The sequence below is a fragment of the Prionailurus bengalensis genome, chromosome D1, assembly GCF_016509475.1.
Source record: "Prionailurus bengalensis isolate Pbe53 chromosome D1, Fcat_Pben_1.1_paternal_pri, whole genome shotgun sequence".
Lineage (NCBI taxonomy): Eukaryota > Metazoa > Chordata > Mammalia > Carnivora > Felidae > Prionailurus > Prionailurus bengalensis.
Genome location: NC_057346.1, coordinates 64426067 through 64447336, shown reverse-complemented (window position 1 = coordinate 64447336; position 21270 = coordinate 64426067). Strand labels below are relative to the sequence as shown.

Sequence of the window (21270 nt, the reverse complement as noted above, 5' to 3'; positions counted from 1 at the left end):
TATTGGATTAAAATATAGGTCACAGAAGTATAATTTGTGCAAAGAAATGAAATAATTAAATTACATGATGTAGACAGTCAGCTACAAGTAGCCTATTGGTGTATAAAGTGTAAAAGTGAAAGGAGAGGTTAGAGAATGGCCAGATCATGAAGGACTTCCTGTGTCAAGCTAAAAAAATTTCTGTTGGTCATGAAGAGACACTAAAGAATCTTTTTTTAAAAAAAATGTTTATTTATTTCGAGAGAAAGTGAACAGAGGAGGGGCAGAGAGAGAGGGAGAGAGAAGATCCCAAGCAGGCTTCACACTCATGCAGGGCTTGATCCCATGACCATGAGATCATGACCTAAGCCAAAACCAATGCTCAACTGAGCAACCTAGGCACCCCAGAAACATTACAGAATCTTAAACAAAGGTGCAACACTATCATTTTAAAAAGATGACTTTAACAACAGTGTGGAGATTGGCTATGTTGTTAGAGTAAGAAGAGAATGAGTAAGAACGGAGGTCACAAGACCATTTAGTCAATGAGTTTTGACAGTAGGAAGCAGTTTTTTATTTTATATAAGTTTTATTTATTTTGAGAAAGAGAGACCCCACGAGCGGGGAAGGGGCAGAGAGAGAGAGAATCCCAGGCAGGCTCTGTGTCACTCACACAGAGCCCGAGGCAGGGCTCAAACCCACAAAACTTTGAGATCACGACTCAAGCCAAAACTGAGTCCAACACTTCACTGACTGAACCACCCAGGCACCCCCTTTTATGTTTTTAAAATTTATTTTCAGAGAGAGAGCATGCGCGAGCACATGAGAGGGGGAGGGCAGAGGGAGAGGGAGAAGGAGAGAGAGAGAATCCCAAACAGGCTTCACGCTGGCAGTGCAGAGCCCAGATGTGTGGCTCTAAATCACAGTGAGATCATGACCTGAGCTGAAACCGAGTCTGATGCTTAACTAACTGAGCCACCCAGGCGCCCCAAGCCAATTTTCTTTGTTAATTGTTTTCATTTTTCCCTTAGTGTGCTCACCAGAGTAAATCTGGAAAACATACTCATTAAAAAAATAAGGCTAAAGATAGTGTGAAAAGCCACTGGAGGGTTTTACAGGACATGATTTAACTTTACATTTTAACAGGGTCACTCTGAAGGTTCTAAGAATTGACTGAAGGGAGGGACTGGAGCCAAAGCAAGGATTCCAAGGAGGTATTGCAGTAATGTCTAAAGAGAGAAGTGTTAACCCAGTGTTAACAGAAGTGAGAGATATAAATTTTGGATATAATTTGAATATGATGAATATGTCAGAAAGTAGTTTCAAAATTGGGGTTTAGATAGCATTTTAATACGTAAAAAGCAGGCCAAAATAGTTTACAGACAGGAGGAATTGGTTGTAAAAACTTGTAGTTGAGCACAGTGTTTTAGAAGAGTGAAATTATTCTGTCTAGATAAATGATTTCATGTTGGAGTTTGAGCTACTCCTCAAGATATAGGGTTTTTTTCATCTGGATAATATAAAGCTCAAATTGTGCCATGGGACTAGTCAAACCCAACCTTGGGGAGGAGTTAGGGTGTGATTCTAATCTTAGATTGAATAAATTGAAATAACCTGGGGAGGAGGAGTTAGGGGACGGGAGTTGGGTAAGTGTTTCAAGCGGAGTGAGCAAAATATGGACTCTTAGGAATTAGTACAGCCTGGTGGTTAAGAGCTAGGTTGCCTGAGCTCACATCAGTTACTATGAAGACAAGATATATTTCTACCTAATGCCAAATTTATAATCATTGTATCAGTGTGAACTGGGAGTCATGCAGACTATTATCAGGCCAACTATCAGAGTCAGGCAGATCTGCTAGAAATGCCTACCAAATTAATTAAATCTTAATACCTACTGAATATCGTACTAGGCTATGCACATGGCTGAAAAAATATGCAATCCACTCCAAATGGTAATGTGTTTTTGTTCATCTTTGCATGTTCTAGAACTTAGAATACAGACCACTATGAGTCAAGTGTACAGGTGTCTTCCACTAAACATTAAATTCCAAATGAATTAGAACTTTAACATTTTTTTTTGAAAAAAGCACAGTGGCTGAAAGACCTGAAGGACTCTGTGTTTAACCTAGGGTCTTTTATTGATGGCATGGCATTCAGATAATCATTTGTTTTCTCTGAGTTTAAGTATCCTTAGCTGTAAATTACAGAGATCGAAGTAAGAGTCTTAAAGCCACCTAATGAACTTTTATCTCTAGAATAGTGCATACCATATAATAAAGTATAACTTTCACAGCACACTCATTCTGTGAAATCTTAACAGTTTGATATCATTCCAAGAAGGTCCTATTAAGTGCACACTATAGTCAAGGGAATTCCTGGCTCTAAAATGTCCACCCCAAGTGGAGAGGTCCAGCTGGAAACCTCACAAAGTCTTCAGACATCAAATGACAACGGTTTTCATGGCACTGCGGACTAGAGGTCATGGTACACTTCTAATTACAAGTGTAAGAGAAGAGAAGCCCAAAAGTCAGAAGGGTTACCCAATTTTCTGAGGAAAGCTTGTGGTTTCCAGGACCACAAAGCCGACTTGGATGCAGAGGAAAAACGACCTAGCGGGCAGAATCCCACCGCGCTCAAGCAAGAGGATGGATGAGTCTACACTTCTGGTCTCCCGGCCCCGCCAAGGCCCCACAGGAGCAGTGACTTCCAGCTGGGATAAAACCTCAAGGCTATCTTCATTTAAGAGTGCCTTAGGGATAGAGTCCAGTACTGTTTCTATAGTGGGCTGGCCCTTGGAGCCTCCCAGCCTGCCTTGCCCTCTCACACTGGAGGTGCTTCCAGGGCAAGCCTCAGAGGTTTAGGCTTGATTTCTTGTTTTTGTTGATAGGCTGAAGCTGTGAATTGTAGACACACTTACTACACATTAGGTCTCAGTCAGAACTTCCAACGTGAGCTCAGAACAAATTCTGGGAATGATGGACAGGTTTGGAATCCATCTATCCCCTCAAAGGGGTGGGAGTTCAGACCACTTTATAGTGTCTCTCCTAGAGAAGTGATCTCTCAAGACTACAAATGGGGCTGTCCCTACATTTTCCTCCCTCTGCTCCCCCTCTTACACATTTTCATTCAGAAGTCAAACCCGCTGAGATGTTACCATTTTGCCTCAATGAAGATATAAAGGAAAATTCTGTAATCTCTTATGATTTTCCTTACTTGCTAGGGTGGCACATAATGTCTATGGCAATTGTGGATCTTTCTTTTAAGTTTCAGCCATTACAACATCAAAATGAAGTAATGAGAGCAAGAGAAAACAACTTGGATATCAAGTACTTGGTGAATATTGATAGAGCAGAACTAGTACTGGTAAATTACTAAATTCAAAGCTCACATCTATGAAGATGATAGCAAATAGAGCCCAGTAAAGGCCTCTAATCAAATTCAATCATAGTTCAGGGTGAACAATAGAAGTATTTTTTTTATTAAAAGAAATACAGAAACTTGAAAAAAGTACTGATGTTATAGTGGGATCCTTAGTATTCATTTAAAAGTGTCTTCATCATTTTACAATGAGATGTAAAAAATAAGTGGTCAGTTCTATTTCCTACTTACTCAGTACTACTATTTGTTGCTGGCAAGTATAATACTTTTTATGGAATACTTGCCTCCCTCCAAACCACACTAAGTAGTAAGGGTTACAGTCTAAAATAATTGTGAGAGGATTACTGTAATGCTATAGACGTGTAAGTATGTTGAATTTAGCACATAGATTTTCAAGTCTTCTCAGTCTTGTCAGAGGTGGCTTTCTAGAGGAAGAAACCTCTTTAGTTGAACCTGAAGGAGTGAAAAATAGCTGGATAAAGAGGTCTCCATGAATAGGAAATATCATATGGAAAATACTAGAGCTAAACATATGCAGTAGATGGGAGGCTGAAAGCTATTGCATGACTGACACATGGAGTGCAAAGGGTGCCGTGCAAGAATATTAGAACGTGAAAGGCAAGATAAGTCATTTCAGAGTTTAGATTTCACCTAAAAGTTCATGGGGAGTCTTTGAAAGGTTTAAGCATTTATGTGCAATAATCAAAATTTGTATTTCAGAAAGCTCCTCTGCCTGCATTTTACAAATTTTCAAGGCAGAAGCACAGTTGAAGTAATGTAAGGGAGAGGACAGTAACCAGAAATAGAAGTATAGTACCAGTGTGTGTGTGTGTGTGTGTGTGTGTGTGTGTGTGTGTGTGTGTGTGTGTATGCAGATAGGTACAAGGAAGAGTCTAAAAGATTTAGTGAGTATATTCACTAAGGTACAGGGCAACCTGTGGTGCAAAAGAAACTAACAAAACAAAACCAGTAGCTTATATATGACTGAAGTTTATTTCTAACAATCTGGAGGGATATGGGTGGCCCAGGATTCCATTGTCAACACTGGTTTCCACTGGTAGTCCAGTGCAGTTACTACGGTTTTCCTTGTTTCCAGCCAGCAGGGAGAGGGAAAGGATTCAGAATAGAATGATGCCTAGCTGTTTGAACGCAAGACCTGGAAGTGACACACATCACTTCTGTTCATAAATAAATATATAAAAAGTTAGGTGGCTGTGTGTCCAGCTAAAATTCTGTAGCAGTGAAAGTGGAGTGAATAAATATATTGGATAACACCTAGCAGAATGCCTTAGTAATTCATGGGTTATGGAGTATGGGCCCAGGGAGAGAGGGCAGGTTTTTGAGTCTGGACAACTGGTCCATTCTCTGCCCTGAGGCTGAATGGCCTATGGGCCATCCCTATGGAGATGTCTTATAGGTCTAGAACCTGGGGAAGATATTTTGGCTTGAGATCTCCCATGAAGAGATAATAATTGAAGACAAGAACCCTGAAGAGCAACACCACATGGACAGATTGTCAGATACCAAGGAGGAACTACTGTCAAAGATGTGAAAGGAAAATCAGGATACTGTAATGACATAAAAACCAAGGGAAGGAAGTACCTCAAGAAAAATGGAGCCATTAATAGAGTTAAACACCATACGGAGATGAAAGTGAGGGAAGATAAAGGCTGAAAAGTATGCTCGGTTCCAAAAAAGAAGCAGTTGATTACTTTGTTAGCACTCTTTCATTAAAGGTAAGAGGACTATGACCAGATTGCAGGTTGTTGAGGAGTCAGTGGGCAGTGAACCAGTATGGACAAAACTTCCTAGAAGTGTGGCTGGCATGGAGACGAAAGAGAACTGTAATTGCTATGGGTAGTGGAGCAGAGAGGATTTTGTTTTGCTATGTTCCTTTTCTAATTTTTCAAGGTAGAGGTGATTTAAGCATTTGTATATCTTTTTTTTTTTAATGTTTATTTTTGAGAGAGAGACAGAATGTGAGTGGGGGAGGGGCAAAGAGAGAGGGAGACATAGAATCTGAAGCAGGCTCCAGGTTCTGAGCGGTCAGCTCGACGTGGGGCTCGAACTCATGGGCTAAGAGATCATGACCTGAGCCAAAGCTGCACACTCAACTGACTGAGCCACCCAGGCACGCCGATTTAAGCATTTTTAAATACTGATGAGAAGATGCCAAATACAGAAGCTGAATTTAAAGACCTAAAAGGAGAGGTGATTGTGGGAGTGATTATTCTAAGAAAGTGAAAAAGGCAGGATTTAGAGGACATGGTATGGAAGGACAGTTCTTCCATGGTTACGGAGAACTGCATTCTGAAGGCTTGATGGCAGGATGTGGAGATGGTTTTGTCTGATGGTACCCAACTTCTTCAATGGAAGCAAGCTGATCGTAGGGGAGCTGGGCGTGCTGATTTAAGAAGGTGAGGAGAGCAGGAAGGGTCTAAAATAGGGTGGGAAATGGAAAGGACTGCAGTTGGGGGAAGCAGAAGGATTTCTGGTAAGCATCAATGCCCAGTAAAGAGCTGGATGACTACTTCAGACCACACACATGGTGAGGTACATGGTTCCAGAAATGTGTTCACTGTAAAAGCTGAAAGAAGAGTCCTATGTTTGTCTTCTATGAATTCCCTGGGCACACGGCACAGATTTCTCTCACAGCAGTGATACAAGTCTATGGCACAACATGAGCTGTTAGTCCTATCCTTACAATCTAATATAGCTCAGTATTTTTCCCTGAGGACAGTTTACACATTTACACTTAAAAAAAAATCAGTTGCCTTCTATACACTAATAATAAACTATCAGAAAAAGAAATTAAGACAAAAATCTCATTTCAAGGTCACTGGGTGGTTGAGTGGGTTAAGCATCTGACTCCTGATTTCAGATCAGGTCATGATCTCATGGTTCTTGGGTTCAAGTCCCATGTCAGGTTCCCCGATGAGCATGAAGTCTGCTTGGGATTCTCTCTCTGCCCCTCTCCGTACACATACTCTCTCTCAAAATAAACAAATAAATAAAACAAAATCCCATTTACAACTTCATGAAAAGGATAAAATACCTGTGGATAAGTTTAACCAAGGAGATGAAAGATCTATACGCTCAAAACTATCATTCATTGATTAAAGAAACTGAAGAAGGCACAAAGATCTTCCATGCTCATTGACTGAATTGTTGTTAAAATTAATATTGTTAAAATTACCCAAAGAATATAAAGATTCAATGCAACCCCTCTCAAAATTCCAATGGCATTTTTCACAGAAAAAGAAAAAAATCCTAAAATTTGTATGGAACTACAAAAGATCCTTAATAGTCAAGGCAAACTTGAGAAAGAACAAAGCTGGAGGCATCACACTTCCTAATTTCAAACTATATTATGAAGCTATAGTAACCAAAACAGTATGGTACTGGCATAAACACAGACACACAGATCAATGGAAGAGAACAGCGTGTCCAGAAATAAACCCACACATATGTATGGTCAATTAATTTACCACAAAGGAACCAAGAATATACAATGGGGAAAGGACAGTCTCTTCAATAACCAGTATTAGGAAAACTGGACAGCCACATGCAAAAAAGAAAATGGACCACTATCTTAAACCATACACATACACAAATAAAAAATGGATTGAAGACCTGAAACCATAAAACAAATGAACACAGAATAATTTCCACCTTAACTCATCATAAGTGTTCACACTCCAGTATACCTTTTCTGTTTTTGAATAAGATAGGAGTTTTACAAGCCACCATTCATTCACTGGGAATGTCTCCAATATGAACATGTTGAGGCAGATTAAGATAAGCCTCCTGGCTGAACACTGTTTGGGATTCTGAAGTAGCTTACAGAAGAAAGAGGAAGTTCTAGTATCCAGAGTATTATTTAACACAGAGCATTAACACACTTTACTGACCTCTTAATGTTTGGAATAAATGATAGACCCAAGACTATGGATGTCTCTCTAGGCTGTATCCCAAAGAGTACTTTTAAAAATGCAGACTTGAAGACTACATGTAGATTTGTTACTCTACTTCCCATTGCAGTTGATAACCCTCCACCAATTCTAGGTCCCACTCAGCACCAGGACAGCCAAGGATATTATCAAGGATGGAGTAATTTGCTGTCACTGTGGTCTCTGTCATTAATTCAGAGTTCAGTTCTTTGTCAGTAGTCTTCCTATATTCTTGTGAGCTCGTGGTTTCTCATGACCTTCTCATAAGGACTGAAAGTTTGAGTTTTATTAAATATCAACTCTAAGGGTATTGCTTGGCTCCTCCCTACTTCAATAAATTAGGTGAATATATGGAAGCCATAGGTCCCATTTATGAAATAGAAATGATGATGGCCATGATATCAAAATCATGATAGGCAAAGACTTTATGGTGATATATATAAACTCCATACCCTTGTGGCTTCCTTTGGGAGACTGGAAAAGCTCAGACAGATATATGCCCAATAAAATATTTCCCTCTAATATAGTTCTGTCATATCAATTAAAGAATAATCCCTGACAAACGTTTTATTGCATTTACTACATTCACAGGATTCCCTCCAGTATAAATTCATTGATGTAGGTAATCCTGGGTTTCTTCCTTCTCTTGTGTATGAAGTTTTTGGTGTTTTTTAAGGTTTGAACTCCTATTGAAGGTCTTCTCACATTCTTTACATTTGAATGGTTTCTCTCCTGTATGAATCATTTGATGTCGAATAAGGGAGGAGCTCCGGCTGAAGGATTTTCCACAGTTAACACATTCGTAGGGATTATCTCCAGAATAAAGTCTTGAATTTTTATTACTATTTTTACTCTCACTGAAAGCTTTTCCACATTTATTGCCTTCACAGACCTTTGCTTCAGTATGAATTTTTTGATGCTTAGTAAGATTTGTACGTCTGTTGAAGAATCTCCCACACTCACTACATTTATAGGGTTTCTCTCCTGTGTGAATGATCTGATGTCGAATGACGGATGAACTCCGGCTGAAGGCTTTCCCACATTGATAGCATTCATAGGAATTCACTAAGTTATGACTTTCTGGGTGCTGAATGTCTATACTCAGGCTCAAGGCATTTCCACATTTATTATATTCTAAATGTTGCTTACCTACTGAATCTAAATTAAATTTGAAGTTAGTTTTAAACTTATCACATTTTGAGAACCCCTTTTTCATAGGAATTCCCTGTTGTATATCAAAAATTGAATTAACTGACTCAACATCTAAGCTTTTCTTATTCTCACTACCTTCAAAGTTTCCCTCCTCAGTGTAGACTGTCTTGTGAACAAAAGCTTCTTCTGGCAAATTTATGTCCCAGTGTTCCTGGTTCCTGTATAGCCAATCATCACTCATCCAAGCATCTGAAGAAGGGGGTCCACTTTTGGTCAGTCTTCTCATAATTTCTCCATGAGATGATGATTCTCCAGAAATTCTCTCCTTTGTAACTGAATCTTGGTTTTCTGAAATTACCTCTCTGTCTAAAAAGAAATTAAAAATTCTATGAGCTAGCAGAAGGGAAATTGTTTAATTAGGAAAGGGATGCTAAACCACATAAGGAAATATGCAGATTTTATGGGTCTTAAATACAGAATGGAAATGTGAGGTGACATTAGAAAAGGAGAAATATAGAAGAAATAAAAGGGACAAAAGTATTAAAAAGGAGGTTAGAAGATCATAAAATATGAGAAGAGCTATTCAAGTATATTAATGAGAATACATAGAGCTTGGGTAAAATATCAGCATATGAACTGGGATAGGGTGGCATTTCATAGTTCGCATTGTTACTGGTTCATAACTAGTCTGTGTGGATTACACAGTCTTCCTTTCTCTAGCATCTTGTCTTTGTCTCTTTTAACCCATGCTGTTCATCAATAATAAATACACCCTTCTGAAACACCAATTTAATCATATCTTTAAAAACACATCTACATTGGGGCGCCTGGGTGGCGCAGTCAGTTAAGCGTCTGACTTCAGCCAGGCCACGATCTCGCGGTCGGTGAATTCGAGCCCCGCGTCAGGCTCTGGGCTGATGGCTCGGAGCCTGGAGCCTGTTTCCGATTCTGTGTCTCCCTCTCTCTCTGCCCCTCCCCCGTTCATGCTCTGTCTCTCTCTGTCCCAAAAATAAATAAAAAACGTTAAAAAAAAATTAAAAAAAAAAACACATCTACCTTTACAGGCTCCACACCTTAACCAGCTAAAACAAACTTGCAATCAGTGTCTCTATTTCCATACAAGCTGCAGTTATTCCCCATATTTAACAAAGGCAGGAAAAAAAAAACAAACTATAATCAAAGGTAGCAGAGAAACCACCCTTTTTCTGGGCTCAAAATCACTCCTGATTCTAATAGCGCTATGATATTTCTCTAGGTATTTCCTAGAATGCAAAACTTCACCTGTTCTAGTTAAGATTTAATTCTCTTGTTTTCACCTGTCTTCAGTTTGTTTCATTTAATAATGTCCCACTTCCCTTCTCAAAATTGCTTTCTCACTTAGCTTCTGTATAAATACTTACATTCTAGCAACTTTTTAAAAACTAAATTTCACTGACTTCCCTTTATCCTCTCACATATAACTTCAGGTTTATCTAATGCATTTACTTCCATACTTCATTGGTAGCCAAAACACATCTTCCACTTGGTAGTCTCACATATATTATCGACCCCTGTTTTTATCCATCTCCAAGACAATGCCACTCAACTATCCTACTGCTCTCTTCCAACTTAACAAATGAGCCTGAGAATTTCATCTTTCATGTGGAAAGAACTTCCCTCAATGTCCTCACTTGTTTAGTGAGTCACTGTCCTTCTAATATTTACACTAGAGTCCACGAAGAGATCTTGAATAACCATTGCTCTTTAGCTCTCATATCTAATCTGCCCTGAGGTACTATTTTTTTATGAAATGATGTTTACCTCAAAGCAGCTCCACTGATATATCCAACTTTGTCAAATACCTATTAATTCTGCCTGGTTTAGTCTAATTTCTAGCAGAAATTATCTGTCTGTGTAATACAGTGGAAACTAGACCATTAAGTCAGAATCTCCTGGGGTGGAGCCTAGGAATATAACGAGGGTATCAACTGTAGTTTCGCTGTTTCTGCCTCACCAGCGTAAACTGGGTGTGTGGGCAGATAACCTATAGGTCTTCAGTGAGAGAGGAATCTCTTCCAAACCTGGACCTAATTTAGATGGTGAGATCCTGGACTTCAAGCTTGATGCCATAATGAGGTCTTAGGAGAGAATAAATATATTTAATAATGGGGAAAAAAATAATTTGTGGCCAGAGGACAGATTATAGATCAAAATGGCTGCACATTCATAAAAAACTCACAGCTAACATCATCCTCAAAGGGCGAAAACTTAGAAGCTTTCCCCTAAGGTCAGGAACAAGACAAGGATGTCCACTCTCACCACTTTCATTCAAAATAGTACTGGAAGTCCTAGCTGCAGCAATCAGACAAGAAAGAGAAATAAGAGGCATTCATACTAGTAAATAAGAAGTAAAACTCTATTTGCAGATGACATGATACTGTACATAAAAAACCCTAAAGACTGGGGCGCCTGGGTGGCTCGGTCGGTTAAGCATCCGACTTCGGCTCAGGTCATGATCCCACGGTCCGTGGGTTCAAGCCCCGCGTCGGGCTCTGTGCTGACAGCTCAGAGCCTGGAGCCTGTTTCGGATTCTGTGTCTCCCTCTCTCTGTGACCCTCCCCCGTTCATGCTCTGTCTCTCTCTGTCTCAGAAATGAATAAACGTTAAAAAAAAAAAAATTAAAAAAAAAAAAACCCTAAAGATTCTATCAAAAAACTACCAGAACTGATAAATTTAGTGCAGTTGCTGGATGCAAAATTAATATACAGAAATCTGCTGCATTTCTATACCTTAAAACAAAGTAGTAGAGAAATTAAGGAAACAATCCCATTTACAACTGCACTAAAAATAAAATATGTAGGAATAAATTTAACCAAAAGGGTGAAAAACCTGTACTCTGAAACCTATTAAACACTGATGAAAGAAATTGAAGTTGACACAAAAATTCCATGCTCATGAACTGGGAGAACCAATATTGTTAAAAATGCCCATATTATACAAAACAATTTATAGATGTAATGCAATCCCTATCAAAATATCAATAGCATTTTTCACAACACTAGAACAGATACCATATGTTTTCACTCTTATGTGGATCCTGAGAAACTTAACAGAAACCCATGGGGGAGGGGAAGGAAAAAAAAGAAAAAAAAAGAGCTTAGAATGGGAGAGAGAGCCAAAGCATAAGAGACTCTTAAAAACTGAGAACTGAGGGTTGATTTGGGGTGGGAGGGAGAGGCGGGTAGGTGATGGGCATTAAAGAGGGCATTTTTGGGGATGAGCACTGGGTGTTGTATGGAAACTAATTTGACAATAAATTTCATAAAAAAAAAAAAAAGAGAATCGTAAAATTTGTATGGAACCATGAAAGACCCTGAATAGCCAAATCAATCTTGAAACAGAAGAACAAAACTGGAGTATCATAATCTCAGATTTCAAGATATACTACACAAAGCTGTAGTAATAAATACAGAATGGTACTGGCATAAAAAATAGACATATAGATCAATGGAACAGAATAGAGAGCCAGAAATAAATCCATGATTTTATGATTGATTAATCTACGACAAAGAAGGCAAGAATATCCAACAGGAAAAAGACAGTCTCTTCAACAAATGGTGCTGGGAAAACTGGACAGCTACATGCAAAAGAATGAAACTGGACCATTTTCTTACTCTACACAAAAATAAACTAAAAAACGGATTAAAGGGGCGCCTGGGTGGCTCAGTCAGTTAAGCGTCTGACTTCAGGTCATGATCTCACAGTTCATGAGTTCGAGCCCTGCATCAGGCTCTGTGCTGACAGCTTGGAGCCTAGAGCCTGCTTCAGATTCTGTGTCTCCCTCTCTCTCTGCCCCTCCCCCACTTGCACTCTGTCTCTGTCTCTCTCTTTCTCCCTCTCTCTCAAAAATAAATTTAAAAAGGGATTAATGACCTAAATGTGAGTCCTGAAACCATAAAATTCCTACAATAAAATATAGGCAGTAATTTCTCTTACATTGGCCGTAGCAACATTTTTCTAGGTAGGTCTCCTTTGGCAAGGAAAACAAAAGCAAAATTAAACTCTTGAGACAATACCAAAGAATCTTTTGCACAGTAAGGGAAACCATCAACAAAACTAAAGGATAGCCTACTGAATGGGAGAAGATATTTTCAAATAGTATATTCAATAAAGGGTTAGTATCCAAATATATATGGAAGAACTTGTACAACTCAACACTAAAAAAACAAATAATCCAATAAAACAATGCACAGAGAACCTGAATAGACATTTTTCCAAAGCAGTCATTAGATGGCCAACAGACACATGAAATGATGTTCAATGTCACTCATCATCAGAGAAATGTAAATCAAAACCACAATGAGACATCAGCTCGCACCAGGCAGAATGGTTAAAATCAGAAACACAGAAAATAACAGTGTTGGCAAGGATGTGGAGAAAAAGGAGCACATTTGGGGGGAATACAAGCTGGTGTAGCCACTGTGGAAAACAGGATGGAGGTTCCTCAAAAAATTAAAAATAGAAATACCATATGATCCAATAATTCCACTACTGGTTATTTAGCTTAAGAAAATGAAAGCACTAATTCAGAAAGATGTATGCACCCTATGTTTACTACAGGATTATTGATAATAGCCAAGATATAGAGGCAACCAAAAGGTCCATTCATAGAGGAATGGATAAAAAAGATGTGGTATGTATATACAATTGAATACCACTCAGTTATAAAAAAGAATGAAATCTTGCCATTTGCAACAACATGAATGGATCTAACAGGTATCCTGGTAAGTAAAATAAGTCAAAGAAAGGCAAATGCCTTTATGATTTCACTTATATGTGGGATTTAAGAAACAAAGGAAAAAAGAAAAACAAACAAACAACAACAAAAAAAAGAGTCTTAAATATAATGAACTGATGGTTACCAGAAGGGAGGTGTGTGAGGGAATGGGTGAAACAGTTAAGGGGATTAAGAGTATATTATCATGATGAGCGATGAGTAATGGAAAGAATGAATGAATCATTATGTTATGCACCTACAACATAACACCATATTTTAACTATACCTCAAAAAAAAAAAAATGGATGCACATTCTTTTACACTCTCCTATAGAGCAATGGAGTTAATTTTTCTTCCCCTTGAAAATGGGCTCCTTCTGTGACTGCTTAGCCTACAGAATGTGGTAAAAGTGATACTATGCCACTTCTGGGCCTGGCCTTTAGGAGACTGACAATTTCCAATTCCTCTCAGGATACTCCCTCTCAGAACCTGGCTGGCATGCTATGAGAAGCCCATGCCTCAAGAAGAGGCCACATGTAGGTACTCTGGTCCATGGGGCCAGCTAAGTTCTCTGTGACAACCAGCCTCAACTTCCAGCCATGTGATGAGCCATTTTGATCATTCCATCCCAGCAGAACACTGTATCTTCAGCCAATATCGTATAGATCCTGAGAACTCCTAAGTCAACTCACAAAACTGTGAGGATTAATAAAAGGATTGCTGTTTAAAGTCAGTAAGTTTGGAGGTAAGTTTTTAGAAACAATAGGTAACTGAAACAGTTAACTGTTCCAGTAGCATTTACTGAATGGCAAAATTCCTAAATGTATTTCTCAAGCAAGTTTGTGATGTTTGCTTCATATTTCTATAACTCATTTTTCATATAACTCTATTATTCCCATTTTTAAAATAACTTTCATGTATTTTGTTATTTTCAAATCACTTAGTTCTAACACATAGGAAAATTACCAATATTTTTATTTTACATCTAGCTACCTTATAAAAGTCTTAACAGATATAGTAGTTTTGACAATGAGTTTCTTGGATTTCTAGGTAGAAAGTTACCATTTACAAATAATAGCCTTTTTTCCCTCTTTTCTACTAATTAAATTTCTCATTTTTTGGTCTTTTTGTTCATTAGTTACATATTTCAGGTCAACATTCAACAGGTTGAAGCAGTGGCTGCTAACTTCCAAGAGAAAGAAGTGGAGTCCTATTACAGGCTAGACCCATAACTCGCAATGTCACTTCTGCAGCATTTTATTGATTAAATAGCTCAGTGCTAGCTGAGATTCAAAGGGAAGAGAAACAGTCTGCATTTTCTTTTTTTTTTTTTTTTTGGTTTAACTGAAGTATAGGTGACACACAATGTTACATTAGTTTCAGGTGTACAAAGTCTACATCTTGATGAAGAGAGCGACAAAGATTCCATAGCCACCTTTAAATCACTATAATCCATTAACGGTTTTGGAAAATAAATGACATTTACAGAGGCAAATTCCAGATTGACTGAAGTATTATATTTAAATGATGAAATAGATGAAGTCAGAATAAAATCAGGAAATATGTTTCTAATTTGGGGATGGAAAAATTCTTATGCATAAAACTAACAGATATAAAGCACTGGGGGAAAGATATGTGATAACATAAATTTTAAAAATATGTATGGCAGACACCATAAATAAAATAATAAAAAACCTGCAAGATCTCATTTGTCGTAACTATGATCAATAGTGAGAATTTACATAAATTTTATTATATATTCTTAAAAACCTCTAAATTCTTAATAGATAATAGACATAAAACCATTTGCTGAATCACAAGTGACCAAAACAAATAAAATAATTTTCAGCTTTTTCATAATCCAATATACATCTATCTATCCATTTTTTTCCCCCTTTGGTCCTATATATGTGCAAAAGCTTGATATAAAGGTAGGGCAAAAAGGGACATGGTCCCTACCCTCAAGGAACATAAAGCCTAATGTGGGAGACAATGACCTATACAGATACAAGTAAAATATAATTGTGACAAATGATAAAAAGAGAAGATTATGGTGCTATGGGAGTATATAACAGAAAAAACTAACTAGTAGGAAATGTGAAACTATCTGAGATCTGAGAGAAGACTAGGAGTCAACTAGGCAAAGAACAGGAGAATGAGATGAGAGATGATGATGGACTACATGGACTAGAGTAGTGGCACTACGTATGGAGAGAAGTGGAGACATTCAAGGGACATTTAGAAAGATAAACACACACACACACACACACACACACACACACACACACACACACACACCCCAAGTACTAGAGAGGTGAAGGAAGGAGAAGTTGTGTCGAGGATAATACTCTATACTTGTGTAACAGGATGAATGGCAGTGCTGTTTACTCAGGGAATAGAAAAAGATTGGAAAGGAAAAGTTATGACTTTGGTTTTATGGAACTGAAGTTATCTTTACGACAGCCAAGAGAAATGTCATGTCCTTCAGAAAAGAAGCCTGGGCTGGGGATACAAATTTGTAAGTCACCTATACATGTGTGGTAAGTGAAGGTGCAGTTGTGGATGTGATAACCTCAGGAAGAAAATACAGAGTAAGAAAACAAGACAAAATGAGACCAAATCTTGAGAAACGTTGCAATTTATTAGAGAGCTAGAGAAAGATTAATCTGCAATAGGCAGAGAGAGAATAACCAGAGAGGAGGAAAATCAGAAGTATTCCAAGAACCTACGAGTGTTTTAAGAAAGAAGAGCAGATAATACTGTCACTTGCTTTGGAGAAGTCAGTGAAACAAAGAACGAAAACATATCCACTGGATTTAGCTACAAGAAAGTCATCTATGACCTCAGTAAGAACTGTTTCAGATGGATATTTGGAATAAGAGACAAGTGAAATGGACCAAGGACTAAAAGGTGAGGAAATGAGAAAAGTATAAAATATCTTGAGAAGTTTGGCTATAAAGAGGTGAGTGATAGAGAGGTTGAAAGAACAATTTTTTTAAATCAGTAATGACCTAAAAATGTTAAAAAGCTAAATGGAGAGGGGTGCCTGGGTGGCTCAGTCAGTGAGCATGTGACTCTTGATTTCACCTCAGGTCATAATCCCAAGGTCTTGAGATATCCCAAGATATCCACGTTACCCCTGTGCTGAGCATGGAGCCTGCCTAAGATTCTTTCTCTCCCCAACTCCTGTGTGCTCTCTAAAATAAAAATTTTTTAAATTAAAAAAACAAACATAAAAATAAATTAAAAAAAAAAGCTAATGAGAGGCAGAAATGGTGAAAATATAAGTGAAAGAAGACAGGGAGAAATGGGGTCCAAAGGAAAATGGCAGGGGGATGGGCAAGGGAATTTACCTTGGAAAGGACGAAATTGAGTAATCTGCGTATCAAATTAATATAGATTTCAGGTAAACAATAGCGTGCTAGGGTGCTAATAGACAATTAGTGAGTATGATTGGTATAACCTTTCTGTAGACAATATGGCACAAAGTAACAAGACCTTTAAATATATTCATGTCCTTTGATGCTGAAGTTTCTCTTCTAATAAGGCATATCCTATGGAACTTATCAGACACGCCTGAAAACTGGGCAACAACCTGAATGTCCATTGGCTGGGGGGAATGGTTAAATATATTATGATACTTGTATATGATGGACCATTACATGTGAAGCCCCATTTCCACAGATTAGTGATAACACGTAATTGCCCTTGGTATCATATTAGGTGAGAAGAACAGAATAGAAAACAACACATTCCTGATGATCCCATTTTGGAAAAAAAGAAATCTTCATAAACCACAGAGACACATCATTGCAAAGAAAAAAGCCTAATAAATAAAAAAAAAATGTTAATATTGCATAGCTTGGGGTAATGAGGTCATGGGTGAGTTCTAGTCTTCATACTTTTCTATATATACTAAAATTTATCATAAGCACACAATAATTGATAATCTCCCACAAATAAAATGTTAATAAGAATAAAGAGATTATGATGAAGGTAGAAAGGGCACAAGAAGTTCTATAGTAAAAGAAGGAAAACTGGAAGATTACTAAAGTCACTCTTGCATAAAGCAGAGCTTTTTGTTTTCTTTGAAAGAATACTACTTAATGTTAGGTTGTCTAATGTTTGTTTACCTAGCACTTCCCATGCTCCAGGCACTGCTCTAAGTGTGCCACACATATCAACTCATGTAGTCCTCACAGGAACGTGGAGATAAATACTGTTATTAACTCAGTGTTACAGATGAGGAAACTGGCAGATGGGTTGCTCCAGGCCACAGAGCTTTAAGTGTCTGCGTTCCTCACCTGCAACATTCCTCCAATTACCCACTTAAGAAATCGAATCTGTGAATGAAAAGCAATGATAACTTTTTTCCTTCAAAGCTTCTGCTGTTTTATCATCACCTCCCCAACTCTTAACTCAAAGGCTGTTAACCTCATTGTGTGTTTAACAAACAGAAGATTCTTACAAATGCCTCATATCTGCCTGGTTCTCACCAAAAAAAGATGTGCTTGGGATTTCTTGCTCTATTATCCATCTTCTGTCCTTTCCAACTCAGAGAGCTCAACTGTTTTTGGAAAATACATGTTCTTTTCATGGGGAACATGAAAAAACAACAAACAAACAAACAAACATGACACTTCAGACATTTTTATAGGGAAGAGAATTCCATCCCTATGTAGTAGTCTAAGAGCTGCTGAAAGATAAGGCCCGGGGTCACCACAGACTTGTGTATTTCTAGCTCTATATTAGAAAAGACTCTCCCTCAGATACAGCAGGAAAATCTCCTATTGTGCCCATTGGACATTAGGAAACCTGAACCCAAACCCAAGTGTCCCTACCTACTGTAGTAGTCCTATAGCTTTTTAGCAGCAGATAAAGAAACTACTGATGGGCAGCATAGGTAAACACATAGAAGTCACCTTGATGCAATGAATTCAGGTTCCTATAGTTCTCCAGCATCACGTCCCTGTACAGGTTCTTTACAGCAGGGTCCAGTTGTCCCCACTCTTCCTTGCTGAATTCCACAATCACATCTTTGAATGATATTGGTTCCTAAAATATTAAGTTTCTTTTTAATCAAAGGTCAGCCCCAAAAATATTACTAGAGAAGAAATGAATTTGGAAAGAATAGTGTAGGTGCCTAGAATATGTAAGAAATTGATGAAAATGTTTGGGGTTCTAAGTTTTGACAAACAGGTTATATTAGAGGCCTATCAACTTGGTACTTGCAAAAGGAAAATCAAGAGCAGTTTTAACCTGAAATTAACTTTCATTTTGGTTGAGGAGAAAAAGACAGTTGGAATAACTATGGAACAAAAAATTATTAAAGAGTAAAAATACTTGACATAAAAGGAATTCAGAAGAGAAAGAAAGAGTTTCAGATAGATTGACAGGAATTGTAATGAAGACGGAGGCTCTGCTAGCAGAAAAGTTAGGGCATTTCCTCTCAAGAAATAAAGCCTGCTAACTCCTTACCATTCAGGTCTCCCAGCCCAGCCCTTTCCTGATTACCCAAAGTAGCCACCCTCCTAGTCAGTGTCTACTGCATTATGCTTCTTTCTTTTCTTTGTAATTATTACTATCTGCAATTATCTTATTTGCTTGTGTTTGCCTGTCTACCTCTACTGTCATTTCCGCAAAGGCAGGGATCTCCTTTCGTTTACCATCACATAACCAGCCCTTGGACAAGTGGCATGTTAGGCACTGTGTCAATATTTGTTACAAGGGCCTTCACACCATCAACTGCTGCATTTCCCTCTCCAGCATTCTCAACCTTGTCATGATGGGCACATTTAATCACAATGAGATACACAAATCTTTTCCCTTCCTCTACCTCAAAGCCAGATGTCTCTAAGATATCAGAGGACCTTGTGAGTAAATTATCTAGGTTAGTTTTGCCTACTTCCTCACCTTCTTTCCTCAACCCTCCGCAACCTGGTTTCTATTCCCACGCCTGGTACCTCCGTGATGGTAAGTGAACGGGCACTACTCAAGCTGAATTTTCCCGAAATTTTAAAGGATTTATCCTTGAAATTTTCTCATCCTTGGCTTTCACTGACATCATATCTTCTTGGTTTTTCTCTACCACTCTGGTTCTTTCATTTCAGCATCGTTTGAGGTTTCTTCTGCTCCTGCCTATTAAATGACATTACTCAGCATTCTGCCCTTGGCTCCCTTCAGTTTCAATTCTAAACATTCTATGGGTAGGCTCTATTTCTCTGGTTTAAATTATCATCTACAATCCTGAGGGAACACATGCACAGAAAAATACAAAGATTCAATATTTTCCGAAGAGTGTATCACCAACGGAAATAAAATAGATCCAATGTCCTATGGAAGAAGTAATAGTCTTATGTCCTTAGATGGACCTATGTTTGGCAAAAGTTCAAAAACCAAAAAGAAAATGCAGGTCATTTCAGTAGAGAGCAGAATTCTAATTCACCTGGGAATTGCTAGTCAGTGAGTCGGCTTCCATTTTCTTCTTGATGCTCCCCTTCTGGAGCGGGACAGAATCCTTGCAGGGTGTCTCTGAGGAAGATGAAGGAAAACATTATGGAGACAGATTTCCCCCGGAGAAACATTTATTGATTTACAGTAGTAGTTTTAACATGCTATTCATAAAAATCGTTTTTAAAACTTTGGAAAAATAATGACATCAGGCACTATAAGCAATCACAATCTCTAAAGGTAAGAGCTCAGGTGTTATATTTTTTATTTTTTTATTTAAAAAAATTTTTTAACGTTTGTTTTGAGATTGAGTGCTAGTTGGGGAGGGGCAGAGAGAGAGGGAGACTGTAGAATTCAAAGCAGGCTCTATGCTGTCAGCGCAAAGCCCGACATGGGGCACGAACCCATGAACTGCAAGATCCTGACCTGAGCCAAAGTCAGATGTTCAACCAACTGAGCCACCCAGGTGCCCCTATTTTTTATTTTTTAAATGTATTTTATTTTTTAAAGTTTATTTACTTTTTTAAGAGAGATAGAGAATGAGCAGGGAGGGGCAGAAAGTAAGGGAGAAAGAGAATCCCAAGCAGGATCTGCACTGTCAGCGTGGAGCCTAATGCAGGGCTTAATTTCACAAACTGTGAGATCATGACCTGAGCCAAAATAAAAAAACAGCTGCTTAACTGACTGAGCCACCCAGGCACCCCTAAAATTATTTTTTAATGAAAAAATTTGACAGGTAATCCAGTCCTGGGGATCCCAAGGGCTGCTGACAGGCTCTGAAGACATCTCTGGGTACTTGGAGGATAGTAGGTGTGACCTCTGAACTATCTGTCTTCCATTTGACCTGTGGAGACTAGTGTGGACAGTTGTAAATAAATGCCTTATGGCGTTAGCTGTGAAATCTTAAAAAAAAAAAAGTCACATATAAGTAGACTCGTGCAGTTCAAACCTGTGCTGTTCAAGGGTCAACTGCATAAGAACAGATCAACTGATAGTAAAGATAGTTTTACTTCTTTTCCAATTAGGATACCTTTTATTCCTTTTTCTTGTTTAGTTGCACTGGCTAGTACCTCCAGTATAATGCTGAAAAGAACTGGCAAGAGTGGGCATCCTTGTCTTGTTCCTTATCCCAGGGCAAAGCTTTAAGTCTTTAACCATTAAGTGTGATGTTTGCTGTAGTTTTCCACAGATGTCCTTTATCAGGTAGAAGGAATTCCCTTCTATTCCGAGTCTGTTGAATACTTTTATCATGAAAAGGCATTGGATTTTGTCAAATGCTTTTTCTGTGTCGAGATGATCTTGTGAGTTTTCCTCTTAATTCTATTTTTTGTTGCTGTTGTTGTTTCAGAATTTAAAGATTCATCAGTTACATATAACACCCAGTGCTCATCACAAGTGCCCTCCTTAATGCCCATCACCCATTTAGCCCATCCCTCCACCCACTGCCCCTCCAGCAGCTCTCGGTTTGTTCTCTATAGAAGATCTCTTATGGTTTACCTCCCTCTGTTTTTACCTTGTTTTCCTTCCCTTCCCTTATGTTCATCTGTTTTGTTTTTTAAATTCCATGAGTGACATTATATGGTATTTGTCTTTCTCTGACTTATT

General features: G+C 38.3%; 1 protein-coding gene across 1 annotated transcript in view; it reads right to left on the bottom strand.

Moving 5' to 3' along the window:
* Positions 1–296: 296 nt before the first annotated feature.
* ZNF215 (zinc finger protein 215) overlaps positions 297–21270 on the bottom strand; it is a 37005-nt gene continuing 16031 nt past the window's right edge. Inside the window, exons 3-5 of the mRNA XM_043580537.1 lie at positions 19661–19746; positions 18138–18270; positions 297–8825 (exon numbers count right to left, since the gene is read on the bottom strand). Coding sequence (XP_043436472.1) covers positions 7918–8825; positions 18138–18270; positions 19661–19746 — 1127 coding nt within the window. The 3' untranslated portion in view covers positions 297–7917. The remainder of the gene's footprint in view (positions 8826–18137; positions 18271–19660; positions 19747–21270) is intronic.